Raw genomic sequence first — 15080 nt, 5'->3', positions numbered from 1 at the left:
CACACACACACACACACACACACACACACACACACACACACACACACACACACACACTTCACATTTGTGTTACATGGCCAATGTTTCCGGTCTGGTGGACCCACCACATTATTAGGCTTTTAAATCAATACAGCCATAACCATTTATGTAAAAATACTTAACAGATGTTTACTTTAGCTCAATTACCAACGATATATACATCATTTATGGTTTATATTTGCCATTTACCCCTGTGAGATCACATTTATGATCATTTGATCATTTTTGTTTTTTGTGAGAAAACGGAAATATCAAAAGACTGAAGCAAGATTTTTGATCATTAATGGTGCTTATTCCTTAGAACTTAATCAGAACAGGTGAAAGTGCTTGAAATCTAACAATTTTGTAAATTTGTGTGGGAATAGCAGGAAGACAACATAGTTTCATAGCACTTACATTTAAATACACTCGGGTCTAGTGGACCCGAACACCTCATATGTAATAGTTATGTGTAGAGGGGGGTGTACCGTCATTGAAAATAATTTTTTATGTTCTTCACAGAAAATGAGCCAAGGTCAGTGAGTTTGAGTTAGAAGAAATAATAAATATCATAATTTTTCTTTTAGCAAACATTTAAAAGGGGTCCCACAGACCCGAACACCACACAAGGGTTAAAAGCAAGTTTTTGCTGTAATATTTTTGCATCAGGTAGCCTACTTGTTACTCCCTGATATCAAATGGGGTGGACACAATATAAAAGCACCCTTCAGTGTATTGTAATACAATTTAGGGCTGCAACTTACAATTCTTTTCATGATGCCGATTATTTTTATCAATTATTTGATTCATTGTTTAAAGGTGCTTTATTGTCACATATACATGTAACACACCCAATTCATTCTCTGCATTTTAACCCATCCTTCAAGGGAGCAGTGGGCATCAATTTACAGCACCCGGTGACCAACTCCAGATCTGAGCCACTGCCTTGATCAAGGGCACTGACTGGAGAACCTAATCCACATGTTTTTGATGGTGGGGGAAACCTGAGAACCCGGAAGGAAACCCCACGCAGACATGGTGAGAACCAAGATTCGAACCCAGAACCTTCCAGTGCTATCCCCTGGGCCACCATGCTGCCAAAATGTTAGAAAAATTGTGAAAAATGTCCACCATAATCTGTAAAGCCCAAGGTGGCATCTTTAAATTAATTATTTTATCTGACCAACACTCCAAAATCTAAATGGATGTAGGCTACTTCTACTATCATATGAGATAAAGGAAAGCATCAAATTCCTTATTTTTTTACTCTTTGTCAATTGACTTATATAATCATCTCATCTTTCCAGTTTAACAGCACAACAAACCACAAACTGCAGCCTCCAAAATGTTCATAACATTCAATAAACACTACTAATGAACTGACAACTGAGTGTATATGTGAAAATACTTGCAAACTAATGTCAACGGGAGAGATAAGAAACTTATTTTTAAGTGTTTTAATATAGATACACTTTATCTTGAGCTAATTTTTTTATTTTTTATATAGCTCAAAACATATCTCCATGTTAGAATATGTGAATGTATTCTTAAGAGACTACTTAGGGACTACTGCTACTACTGGGTAGGCTACTAGATAATAAATAAATAATGTTGTATATGTAGAAGGAAGAAAAATTTGAAATATATGATTACACAGAAAATACCACAGGTGATCTAATGTAAATGGACTGTATTTATATAGCGCTATACAGCCACCCATAAAAGAAGAAATATACTCACACACTCATGTCGGTTCGGCACATAAAGCACAAATCCCCTTGCATTAATGCGGGAATACTGCTTTTTTTATTATTCTTTTTTTCCTTTACCTGCATCATATACTCCATCGGCACAGACGACTAATTATTAAATATTCAGACAACATCATGTCTGATGTAAACATAGCCTTGTGGTTTCAGATCCATTAGAGGGCCACTCATACACACCGAAGGAAGGCCTGAGCTACATCAGAGCTGATAAAAGTCGACGGCTGGATTTCTCCTCGGGGACACACAAGCAGAAAGCAAATAATGTAAACAATGTAAGCAATCATGGTGTAGCCAATCTCATTCAGTATTTACAAGACTTCCTCTGGGATGGAGGGCATGCCAAAAGGGTGTCCACACAAACTGTGATCATTTAATAACAACTGACACATGACCTCAAGCTTGCCAACTTAAAGATGAAGAAATCTCATGCGACTGCAGTACGGCAGTCACAATTTGCAGTGTACGCAAATTTACAATGCTCGCAGTGAGTAAAACCATCTTGGAAAAAATATATTAAGGCTCCCAAATCGAAAAAAAAAAAAACGGGAGGCTTTCCTGTTCTTCCCATTCTGCCAACATTGCGTGAATGCATTGCATTGTCGGATTTTGAGCTAAAATTACTGTAGGCCATGGACAAACAATTGTATGAATAATCGAGGGCACTATGTATAGTGTGCTGGCAGCAAAGATTTTGGACACAAGACATAATTCGGTATACAAAGACAAAAATAGACAACAAATTTGATTAACTCAGACTGCAGAACATTGCCATATCATTGCATATATCAGATTAACTTTACAATGTATTTTTACACATAATGAGGACTGTTGTGATGAGTTTGTCCCTACTTGTATTCTCTATCTCAGTGGTTCCCAACCTTTTTTCCTTGGCGCCCCCCCTACTCATGTCTAAGAAAAGCTGAGCCCCCCACAAAACTGAAGTTGAGGTAACTCTCGAGATAGAGCCTTACTTTCTTTTTTGATACAGAGCAGTTATCAGCACTTTTACATTTCTCCACCATGTTTCATTCATAAAATAGTGATGCCTTGGCGGCAGGAAAATGAGGAAGATAGCAGCTAGCAGCTGACCTGATGACAGCAAGGGCCACAGGTTAAGAGGTCCCGGAGGTTTGGCCTACTAAGTAGCCTAAAACAAAAATTTTCATACTGACTTTTGTACACATTATATATTCTAGTGTATTATCATAATTTGTTTAACATGTGCAAATATTTTTTTTTTTTACCTCAACCTTAAACCAGATAAAGACTTGCGCCCCCCCTGTGACCTTTTGCCGCCCCCCCTAGTCCCGAAGGGATCATTTCAGGGGTATTTTATTGTGTTGTGCAGTCACAAGGGAGTAGTATATGGAGTGTCCTTAAGCACTTTGACATCAAACCTCAACCGCACAGTAGTCACATAGTAGTAGTTCAGTGAAGGCTGAGAGAGCCTCTGTGTTTCTTATATTAGCCACAAAGTAACTGAATCAGAGAGGGCAGTTATTGAAAGCCTGACATAATGTTCAGAGTTCCCAAAAAACAAACATTTAGTCCAAAATTCCTTTGCAGATGGTAAATTAATATAGACATATTATAACTTAGTAGTCCTGCAATGCAAAGCCAAGATGGGGATGGCAAAAATGCCAAACTTGGGGCTTCAAAGTGGTCGTCCAAATACCATTGGGTGGCTACGTCCACTTCTTTTACTCAGTCTATGGGTCTAATCAGCAAATGTGGTCCTTGCATTGGTAAATTGCTTAATTTATTCATTGATTATTATACATTTTAGCAATCAGTCTTCCAACAAGTCCTCCAAAGTATACTTGTTTCTCACTGCCTTCCAAAACCATACGTATGAGCATTTCCTATCGACAGGAGGCCATTTTTCAGCGGCACCTTCCAAAAATGTTACATATAATGATACAATGCAACCATATGATTAAGACCATGAACGTTTTGATCTGCCACTGCTATGCTTAAGGTTTGGTAAGGTTTATGCAAAACATGATATATAATCGTAATAACAATAAACAGTGTTTGCTATAATAACATAGTTTAAAGGTCCAATGTGTAGGAATTTCTCCCATCTAGCTTTGAGATCATATATCGCATCAACTCTATCGCGCCACGCAGTTCAAAGTAGGTATTACAGCTACGGTAGCCTTCACGCTTTTTACTGATGACGCCGCTCATCCTGAACGATAGACTAGCGGAGCAAGTGTAATATGTTTACTAGCTAGATCACGTGCAGTGAATGGTTAAAATGCTTTTACGTCAGTTTTGTTGAGCCCAGAGGGAAAATATGGCATTTTAAAATTAGCCTACATTTACGATAGCTAGCTAACGGTAGACTACAGAGAAAGCGTTTTTACGGCCGTTTCGGAGCGTGTACAAAAAGCCGTCTATCAGCAGGGATTGTAGAGTGGATATCGCTGTCAGAGAATAGCACGGACACGCGCTTCACACCGCGATATCACACCGATATTTCAGTCGGAACCAAAATGAGGAACCGAAATTTGCGTTCTAATCCGGTCCGAATACTACCGTTTGCGTAGGAACCGGATCCACAGTGGAACCGGGTTTTGGTACCCAACCCTAATCGTGAGACAGCGAAAACGCGAAAGGCGGAGCAGTATGTCCCGTATGTCCCTTACCGGCTAACGTATTTCAAGATAGCGCATGTATATGGAGCGTCTACCCCAGTTCATGCAAACGCAAATGTAAAATTTAAAGCCTATAGGAATACTTGGAATTGATGGTGGTGGTAAATATTAATGACAAGTTTGTGAACGGGCAACACAGATTTTGATTTTGTTCCACACTGGACCTTTAAGGATGTTATAATAGGCTTTGTTGATCCATCTGTCCACCCCAAAATCCTCCCTATGAGGTTTTGCTACTTCCAGCTTTGTTCCTTACCATATAGAGTCATAATTCTAATGGCAGCTAGAGGTCCTTATTATAAGTAGATTAATTGTATTTTTGAACAAACGACAAATGCTATAATGTTTACGTGAGGATGGTCTAGTACGCTTGGCTCATGAAACAAAGCATGTGATAGCTCCAGTCCTTTCAGCAAGTCAGGCTGGTAGAGAATACGCAATCTATTTGTAGAATAGATAACTGGCCCAGGTCTGTGTTTGGATTCTTTCTAAACAGCCATACTTTGTATTGCATGGGGTTAGCACATTAGAATGGCAGTTTGGTGCTGATTAGTAGCTTTTCATTTTTACTTTTTAGGGCTTCAAATCCAGCAACCAGTTTAAGCAGTTTTTTGCAGCTTCTGCCTTGACCCCTCCTTCATTTTATTTTACTCTGCTGAGAGATTCAAGTCTGTCAGCGATCAGGCTCTCCATTCCTACTCTGGGATTAAGCATTGGCTTTAATTACATCTGCCATAGTGAGCAAAATATCTCTTTTTTTTTGATAAAGCTCTCACTAGGCTGTTTGTATTCCCTCTCTGTGGGATGCAGTGGACAATGACTAAAAACAACTCTAATCTGGGGTGGTCTAGAGCATTTATGCTTTCGCAGGGCATCCAAGTGATCATATCACAGCTCTGATTCCATTCATCCAGCCGTTTCTATCCTCTTGTTGTGGGATAAGGATGTCTAAAGGATCAGCTGGATGCTCGGCTGTGTTCTCGTGTGCAGCATATTGCTTTTACTCGGCTCTGAAAGGAATTAGGTCAGCACATGAAACATTCATAAAAGATACATTATGTGTAAATGGCTGACAGCTTAATTCAAGTAGCTCTCCCCAACATGCCTAGCCCAGTCGCTGGGTAGATCTCTGTCTCTGTTACACACATAGTGAACTGAATTTCTTTCTTAAAATAAAGCATATCATTGCATGTTCACATCCACCCTCAGGATGTGACATGCAGAGCAACATCCATTAATATCGATAAAAGGCTTGCTCAAGTACAAATCATGAAATTAGAGAGCACAATGCCAAGGGACACGAACGCCGGTCTCCTGGGTGGTGTAGTCCTGTTTTTGTTTGACACTCTTCGTCACTTTACTTCTAGTCCTCCACAGTGCTGCAGAGGATGGTCTGGCTAACCCACACAGCACACACTGGCATTTCTTTAAACCAATCACAATTGTCTCGGGAAGGAACTTGTTTTGCTGGAACATGTGTACGTTGAAAGGTTGTTTTAGTCGTTCAACAGAAAGGATTTCAGATTGGACAGATAGTCTAGCTAGCTGTCTGGATTTACCCTGCAGAGATCTGAGGAGCAGTTAACCATAGTCCTCACAAATCCACCGGAGGTTAAAATTCCAACACACACACAAGAAAGCGGAGTTTCCGCAGAATGGAGCAAGTGGAATGTCGTGGATGTAGACTAAGCGATGATAAAGGGTCATTCATTCACTTTTTATTTATTGGAAGGCAACATGGCAACACTAATTTCTATTTTATTAAGCTCTAAGCTGCTCCCAATAAATAAGCGTAGGCTGCTATGATGCTATATGGTTTAAGTTGTGTCTCTAAGAGAGAGTGGAATATGCCTACAAAAATACAGATTTTTGAATTTATACTGATTCTGAATTAAGACATTTTCAAGCTTTCTCGTCTCCTATTTTGACACACACACACACACACACACACACACACACACACACACACACACACACACCTTTTTCAGTGGTTGTGTTGCTGAGTGGGGTGAACGAGTTAGAAACATGAACTGGTTGGTGGTAAACTGATGGCTATCACATGCTTCCGTCGGACAGTCACCCAACGTCCCTGGCTTCCAGGCTGCTCAGTGAGTTTAAAAAACTATTTGGTCTGTGGCCGGGTTGGCTCAGTAGGTAGAGCAGACGCACGTGTACTGAGAGGTTTATCTCTCGACGCAGAGGTCTAGGGTTCTAATCCGACCTGTGATGATTTCCTGCATGTCTTTCTCACCTAGCTGTCCTCAAATAAAGGCAGAAAAGCCCAAAAGATTATCTTAAAAATGTTCTCTGTTGGGAGAATTTGGACTGGTGACCTCAGTATTTCTAAAAGTCTTGCTACGGCCCTGTATCTTCATTATGAGAGCCCCCTACGCAGTGCTGTTTATGTCCTTTCATTACATTGGTGGAGGATGATGTCATGCTTTGTCCTGCCTCTGGCTGCTCCCCTGGGCCCTGTAGTCAGTGGGACCCGGGGACATCTCAGCAGAGAGCACAATGGCATGAGAGGTGAGTTGGCACAAAAAGCAAGGTGCTTTTGAATTGGCCACTGTACCACTGATTCTTGGCCAGCTAATAAAAAAGAATCAATGCTGCACCAAAGACTCAAGGGTAAAACTTAGTGATGGAACAACCTATTACCGTCTCAGCAAAGTCACATTTTCATCTACAGTCCTAGATTAATCGCATCACTTCTGCAGTGCTCCACATTAATTGTTGTCGTGCTGTCTATGCTAAATCCTTCGCCACTGCTTTCAGATGTTCCACTTTTGAAATGAGATAACTATGAGGAGTTGCATCAGCTCTAAAAAAATACCCACAGAGAGGCATAATGTTAAGCAACGTTTGGTTTTCTGTGTATTTCTTATTCTAATGCTGCCTGCACAGTGTTCATCTGTGTCTCACAGTCTGACACAAAGTAGTCTATGTCCATGGCGCTCCGCTTCTGGTGCAGCCGGAAAATCCACCGGATGTCCCTCTTTTCAGCCGCATGTTCCTTACCTTCCACTTTATTTGTGTTAGAATTTTAAACTCTGGTCGATTTATGAGGACTTTTGTTACCTGCCAATTAGTCTCGCATTGCCAGACCTTCCTCCACAGCGCTGCGCAGGAGGGTCTGGCGAGTCCACACAGCATTCCGGGATGGGAGAAAAACGTGCTCTGGTTTATTGGCATTTCTTTAAACCAATCACAATCGTCTTGGGCGGCGCTAAGCGCCACACAGAGCAACGGCGCCTCTGCAAAATAGCCTCGGGAAGGAACTTGTTTGGACGTTCAAAAGTCGTTTTAGTCGTGCAACAGAAAACTCCGATTGGACAGATAGTCTAGCTAGCTGTCTGGATTTACCCTGCAGAGATCTGAGGAGCAGTTAACCATAGTCCTCACAAATCCACCGGAGTTTAGGACGCCAACACAAAGGAAGCAAAAGGTAACGGACCTTCGGCCGAAATGAAAGAAATCCAATCTTTTGAACGTACACGTTCCACCAAAATAAGTTCCTTTCCGAGGCCATTTAGCAGAGGCACCGTGGCTCCGTCCGGCGCTTAGCACCACCCATGAGGATTGTGATTGGTTTAAAGAAATGTTTTTCTCGACGAGAAAGAATGACGATTCATTCAAAGCACGTCTCAGTAAGTCTAATTCCAACTCATCCCAAACCTTCCAATACTGTATAGTGCTGAGTAATCCTGAGTGTCTGTCCATTCCCGCTCTATGGCAGCACAACCTTGGACAGACCATTTGTCCCCTTTCTATGGGAGAGGTCTGGCCACTGCAGTGCTGAGCGGACTCATTATGACAGCCACAGCTTTCCTCATTTATGGTACATCCATCTATCTGCCAAGTAGAGCCCCTGGTGGCAGTTTCACCTACTGATTCACATTCAACTGCTCTTGATCCCACTTAGCAGCATTTTAAGACATCTCATCATACTAGGCAGGTGTTTAAAATGCATTTCATCGATAATTCCCCATTCTCATCTCTGCTTGCTATTGAACAAGAAGGTCCAGCTGCAGACCTCACGTTCCAGGTACGTCACTTCCATTAACTCTTCTCCGATCTTCACAGTTTCCCCATTCAGGAATTTAAGGAGCTTGAACGTAGTTTTCATTTAATTGAAAATTGCATTTCATTTTTGTTCTTAAGAAAAATACAATTTCAGTGAGCTCAGCCTCTTCTGTGGATTTAGTTTTTGTGACATGGCAGATAAATGCCTTTGTGTACAACAGTGTACAATGGAAGTGGCATTGCTTCATTATTTTTCAATTACACCTTTCACCCCATCTCATCACCAACTGCAGTTGCTGTGAAATGACTCATGTGGCTGTGAAGAGATGTAGCACTTGTTCCATGCTGAGCTGAACGTGCATGTAGAAGTGAGCCGCCACTTGCCAGGTTTGCTATTCTCTCTGTTCAACCACAGCTCTGAATATGGAATGAGACAAACTGGCTTATGTATAGGCTTCCTGATTAAGGCCCCCTGATTCAAATAAAAGAAATCCTGCAGTGGCTGGAGGACAGCGGAGGAGTCCAGGGAGAAGACCTTTTTATGTTAGAGCAGCATGTCAGATTAGTACCACAGCCCCAGCTCAAACAGGGAGATGAGTGGCGCAAGAGAAGAGACTCCTGCAGGCACCTTGATCATTTCTTTTAATGTGCTTTAGAAAAGATGCCCACAGTTTGATGCTGTGTTTAAGCAACACTCCAGCATCCCCAGGATGTCGGTTAGCGTCACAACTCTACTGTCAAAGCCTACTTTTTTTTTGTAATTAAAGTTTTTATTGTTTTTCCATGTGAGAAACACACCACATTTAACAACATATAACAGCACTAAACAAACAATATACAGCAATCTGGGCAACAAAACAAAATCACAATTAAAACACATTAAAACACACCTAAATAATCAATAAAACAGGAAGAAGAAATAAATAAAAAAAATAATGGCTGAGATCGAATTAGGCTTGATAATAATATTAATTATGGGGCACTAGTCACTTCAAATTGAATAAAATGATGATCCTCAAATGAGGCTGTGTCCGTCATTAACTTCAGCCAGTCTATAAAACTAGGCCTTACTTGGCTTTTCCAGTGTCTAAGAATGATTTGTACTGCAGTGATAAACCCAGCTAGTGTCAGAGAGGACTCGGCTTTAGAAAATGGACAATTCAATTAAATTTTGCATGGCTGAAGGAGAGGGACTGGAAAGCTCTGCACCTTCTATTAGCCTAGAAATCTAGACGAACCCTAGCGGCAGCAAAATTATTTCGCAGCCAGGGGGGTCTAGGCTAGCCTCGTGACACCGTTCTGATCTGGCGAGCTCCAGTTTTCCACTCGCAGATCAGTCTGGCATCTTGAGGCAGAGAAAATTTGGAGCCGTTAGCCAAACGACCGGGCCAATCAGCGTTGGTTTTGAGGTGGGTTAGGTGGTGATAGACCGATGGTTTATCCAATCAGCTAACCAGGATTTTCAGCCAGCGGTAGCCCTAATTCTGTTAGCCGCTCGCTAATGCTTTTTTTCTCTTGGATCCTTCTTTTGGAATATGGACCGGGAACCTGTAATGGTGCCTTTTATTCCTAAATTCTCGTTACACAAACGGCAAATATCCTTTACCGACATGTTGCTTGCATGCTGAGCTTACGAGCTATGCTTTGCCTGCAGCAGCAGGGGGCGGGCTTGTGGTTGTATTTTCATACGCTTCGTGGATCTGATTGGTTGATTTGGCCCATCTATCACCAACATAGGTGATAGACAGATGGTTCATCCAATCAAATAACCAGTATTCCGCCCCTTCCCAAAAGTTCTCCATGGAAAGTTCCCAGATGGATATGCCAAGCAAATGCGAAGCAATCCATCTGGCGGAGTCAGGTTAGGTCTAGGCACTCTCCGTTGACTTGCGAGCTGGAAAAACCAAACTCTAGTCAGACCAATCACATTGTGTATTGAGTTGGTGGGCGGGGCTTATGGCTGCTGCTGCTGGGAACAGAGGTCTTCTGGAAGACTTGGAGTTAAGCTTTTCTTTGAGAAAAGAACAAAGAACGGCACTGAAGTCATTCTTAAAAAAGGAAGATGTGTTCGGAGTTTTGCCGAAAAGCCAAAAGTTGAATCTATCGACTAGCGTCGCTCTGGTTGGTTGTAGCGCTATCCTATTGCGTGCAGATATATTAGAAATTGACAACTGCGCGGTTCACCGAATGCTATAGGGTATTTCCTGTGTGGTTATTATAGTTGGTGCTTGATGAAACAATTGAGTAGGCGCACAAACTAATGTGGATACAACAATTTGGCTTCATTTTCAAACATCACACACGCCTTCACTGCCAGCAGACTTTAGAAGTTGGAAAAAATGTGAGTCATTCTGCCAAGTTCTGTTTGAAGACACATTAAGTGTCACATCGCACCCGCGCCGTCTCTCTCCTAACGAAAGTGACGAATATCCGGTTTGCCAAATACTGCATATGCCAAGATTTGAATGCAGCATGAGTTCCACCTTTGGGCTAAAATGTTTTGGCTGCACTTGCTGTTCTGCATCATCTCCAACAGAGCTAGTGATGTAGCCTGTGTGTGCTGAACAAAGGTGGCTGCTTATCACAGGCTCCAAATGAAATTACAGAAGTCAATGTGAAGAGATTTAAATCCATGGCACGTTGTTTTCATTAGTCTGCTGTCTCTAGCAGGTACAGCAAAGCATTGTCAACCAGGCAGTAAGTTCTGCCAAACATGTATTCAGGTTAAATCAGAGTCCTCAGCGCTCGGTGTGCTTTATGCAACGAGCAGATGAGAAAGCACAAATGACAAGTGATTTTTCGGTTTGGTTGAAGCCCGGTGCCGTAGACAAAGTGCTACATTTTCTTCCTACATTATTATCAAAGCGTCACAATTGAAGAAGTCATTTGTATCTTACGTCTAGTCTACCGTGCAGCTGTTTCACACTGTGACATTGTCCAGCTGGGTCCCACGATTATGCCACCATTCTCAGAGACCTGTCACTTTCCCTTCTCTCCACCATTTCTTAAAGAGGGTTCTTCAAGTGCCAAGATCAAAGCCGCCGTAGGGGTGTCAGTGCTATCAGGGTTAGCACCGAGCCGAGGGGATGGAGGAGTGGGGGGAGGGCAGCCAGGTTTTCTTTGCTGCATTGCCCGAGCCCTGTGTGCCTGACGCTGCACAGGAAATGTCCACTTTGGATGAAATCTGCTACGGCGCTTTAGGGGGATCTGGGTGAATTTAATGTTGCGTTTCAAATGGTAATGAGCAGTATATTACGGGGCAATGCTGCAAGCGTCGTCTCGGAGTTGCACATACACCAACTCTGTTACGTAACCATAACAACCACGACAACGTGACAAGCACTGGATTCGAAAGCCGAGAGCATGTGCACAACAATATCTGCCGCTGGCAGGAGAACTTGAAGCTCCTTCCTGTAGCATCGCTGTGGCCCTCATATCTAAAGATAGCTGGCCCTGTCCAGTGGTCTGATGTTCAAACAGACTGCAACATCACACACACAAGTGAGAATACAAGTGTAGCTCAATAAGATTGCTACAATATCAAGCCAAGCATCCTGCCTCATATACTGATACTGCAACCCCCGCACACGTTTACTATGATACAGTAACTGAGCCCCTTATTTGTACAGATACAACAGCTACAGTAGCAACTTCTCCGTTCAACTCACTTCAAATCCCGTTTTCTGCTGACACTCTGTTGTGTAACGAGTTGAATCCACAGCACGTGCAATGAAGCAACGTAAGGGCCTGCAGATTAAAATGAGTGATTTATTACGCTTTCTCATCGACCCACTGTTCAATACCTTTCAAAACAGTACATCTTACGACTGCTGCTTGGTAGCTGTTGAGCAACAGTGCGAGCCTGCCCAGCGATTCCCAGTGGAAATGTGAATCCCATCTCACAAATAAACACGATTCACAGTCTAAGTGGCATTTCACTTTGAATGGCTGGCTGCTGTACATCACCTAGTGTAACCGACTGAGAGAGGGGGAAAAAAAAGAAAAGAAAGGCTCAGTAAGTGGAGCAGACAAAAAAAACCAAGTGCTGCCTTCTGCCATTTGGATCGCCATGGAAACAACCAAATACACAACCAGCACTGTCATCAGCTGCAACTCAACATACTGCAGTCTATGTGTGATGGCAAGTTGTTCATCCTATCTTTCCATGCTGAAAAAAAAAATAAAATAAAAAAAGCATGTTATCAAATACAAAAACTAGATCATAAAACATTGCAACAACCTACATAGAGGACATTCAGTTTTGGTGCAGATTTTCATTGCGCTAATGACATCAACAGCCACAGCTTGATGATATGGAGAGCAATGGGTGACAGGTAGTAGGCACATGGGTCTGCAAAACACCAAAATCATGAAATCAATGCATGCTATTATTGACATAAAATGGATGTACTGCTGAAAAAGACTCCACAGAGACTTAACTGTTAGGACACCAGTTGGACAACATATCTAGCCTATGTTGCATGTTATGACACCATTTTCACTGACAGGCTATTGACATTATTATTATTATTATTATTATTATTATTATTATTATTATTATTATTATTATTATTTCACATTGAAGGCCTGCAGCACAGCACAGCACAGCAGGGAGAATATGTTGGGGATAGTAGGCTAAATGACGCACGTTTACAACACAACCTACGTTTGTTGCATACAAATTCAAAGGGATCACCGCGGCCGTGATGGGCTGTGGGCGAGCCCCGACATCGTGATGTGTTTCCTCTCCGACCACCCGCCAAAAGCACGAACTAATGAGCAGATGACAGATGTCCAACAACATGCATTTGGGGGGGCCCCCTCTCTCCTCCTCCTTACCTGCTCTGTGCGCTTCACCCAATCGGACCTCGGTGATGCTACTGGGGTCACTCTGAGATCTTCCACGCACCAGCACGCAGTCCTCGTCCAGCCCGTCCGATGATGCCATGGTGAATAGAAAAGCAAAAACGCAAGAAAGGCGTGATCGCCGTTAGCCAAGGTCACCGGCATCAAGCGGCGGAGCCGACTTTAACGTGGTTGGACCGCTGTAGCTGCAGCTCCTGGTCCCCAATAAGCAGCAGTGCTGGGGAAATCCATTACGCGCGTAGCATCGTGTCTCCTTCAAGTGCTGCTCGTAAACCCCAATTATTAACCATCTCGACTCGATTTGGAGATTCTTTGACGTTTCAAAAAGTCAAATTAACCCCGGCGTTGCAGGGGAGCTGCAGAGTCGACGTCTGTGTAACACAAACCCTCTTTTTAAAAGTTGTTGTTAACTAATCCCACCTGACCTTATTAGACCAATTACAGTCACGATGCTGCTGACATCTAGACTAAATATAGTCCGCAATCTGCAGTAGCCTATACTGCACTGTATTTGTCAGCCTGAATTAAAAACTAACATTAAAATTAAAAGTGCTCTGTCCAAAGAAAGCCAGACTCACTATAGGCCTACACCCACAATATTACGCATATGCAAACATGTTGGGCTAAAGAAGGAATCTGTTGTTCGCTGAATTGTAGGCTACAGCTGGGTGTAGCCTAAACCAGGCTGGCACGTTTTAGGGGCAATTTCGCGCTTTGATGGCTCACATCTGAGGCCAACTTTTAAAGGCGACATGTCCTGCAGACAATGAAGGCAGCGTTGGATTCACGTCCACTTGGGATTAAGGAAATGGGGACTTTCTAAATGACAATGTCCCACTGGACTGAATCGTCTATATTTATTGAAGAAAGCACGTAGGCCCACAGTCAGAAATGACGAAACTTGTATTCAGTTGTAAATGGATAACAAAGATAGGGGCTAAAATAAAACCTTTGATCTTAGTGAAGGTATAAATTAACACATGTATGAAAGTGGGATTTGGCAGGTGGGGGAACCAGTGTAGGGGGGAAATATGACATGGCATTTAAAAGGCTATTATTTTTTAAACTGAGTCTGGTGCAGCTCCCTCCACATAAAACACACCAGGGCTGCATTAGCCTACATGACTTCCAGCAAACTTCACTAAGAACAATCAGGGTAAAACAGCATCACCAATCTGATTTAACTAAATATTCTCTGGTCTAGCTCAGCTGAAAAAACAGAGAAACACTGAATCGGTCAGCACGTTAGCGTGTCGTTCACAGAGCCTGTTTTTAACCGGTAAGACAACATTATCTTCACTTCACCTGTTCAACTGTCTTTAGCAGTTTAGATAAGAGACACTCGACTGTCCTGCTGTTATTACAGACATGTGAACTAACCACAGCTGTAGGCATACTGTACCTCTACAGAATGAATATAGGGGAAACAAACACTGGAATGGTGATTGAATATACAGTATATTGACTATAATTAAATTTGATAGCAGAGGTTGGAATGTCTAAAGGGGTACGGGACTGTAAACTATTTGGGAAACACTACCAGTGTAGAAAAAAATGATGCCACTTTTCTTTTGATTTTATGTATTTTGTCTGGTGGTGGAAATGAGAGTAAACATTTGTGTGTATCTGTGAAAGTCTCTGGTTGCAAGAAATATGTAGCAGAGAGAAAGGACATGATGGTAGAAATGAAAAGATTAGTGTGGCCGGTTGGCTCAGTCCTCGACACAGAGGTCAAGGGTTCGAA

The 15080-nt window shown here is 42.3% G+C and overlaps 1 protein-coding gene across 2 annotated transcripts in view; it reads right to left on the bottom strand.

The window, feature by feature from the left end:
• Positions 1-14034, bottom strand: part of phactr3b (phosphatase and actin regulator 3b) — a 59886-nt gene extending 45852 nt beyond the window's left edge. For both annotated transcript variants that reach the window (XM_028576791.1, XM_028576792.1), the window contains exon 1: positions 13310-14034. In XM_028576791.1, coding sequence (XP_028432592.1) covers positions 13310-13418 — 109 coding nt within the window. In that variant the 5' untranslated portion in view covers positions 13419-14034. The remainder of the gene's footprint in view (positions 1-13309) is intronic.
• Positions 14035-15080: the final 1046 nt, after the last annotated feature.

Source organism: Perca flavescens, chromosome 4 (assembly GCF_004354835.1).
Source record: "Perca flavescens isolate YP-PL-M2 chromosome 4, PFLA_1.0, whole genome shotgun sequence".
Taxonomy (NCBI): Eukaryota; Metazoa; Chordata; class Actinopteri; order Perciformes; family Percidae; genus Perca; species Perca flavescens.
The sequence above is the reverse complement of the archived record's forward strand: the minus strand, read 5'-3'. Positions and strand labels throughout refer to the sequence as shown.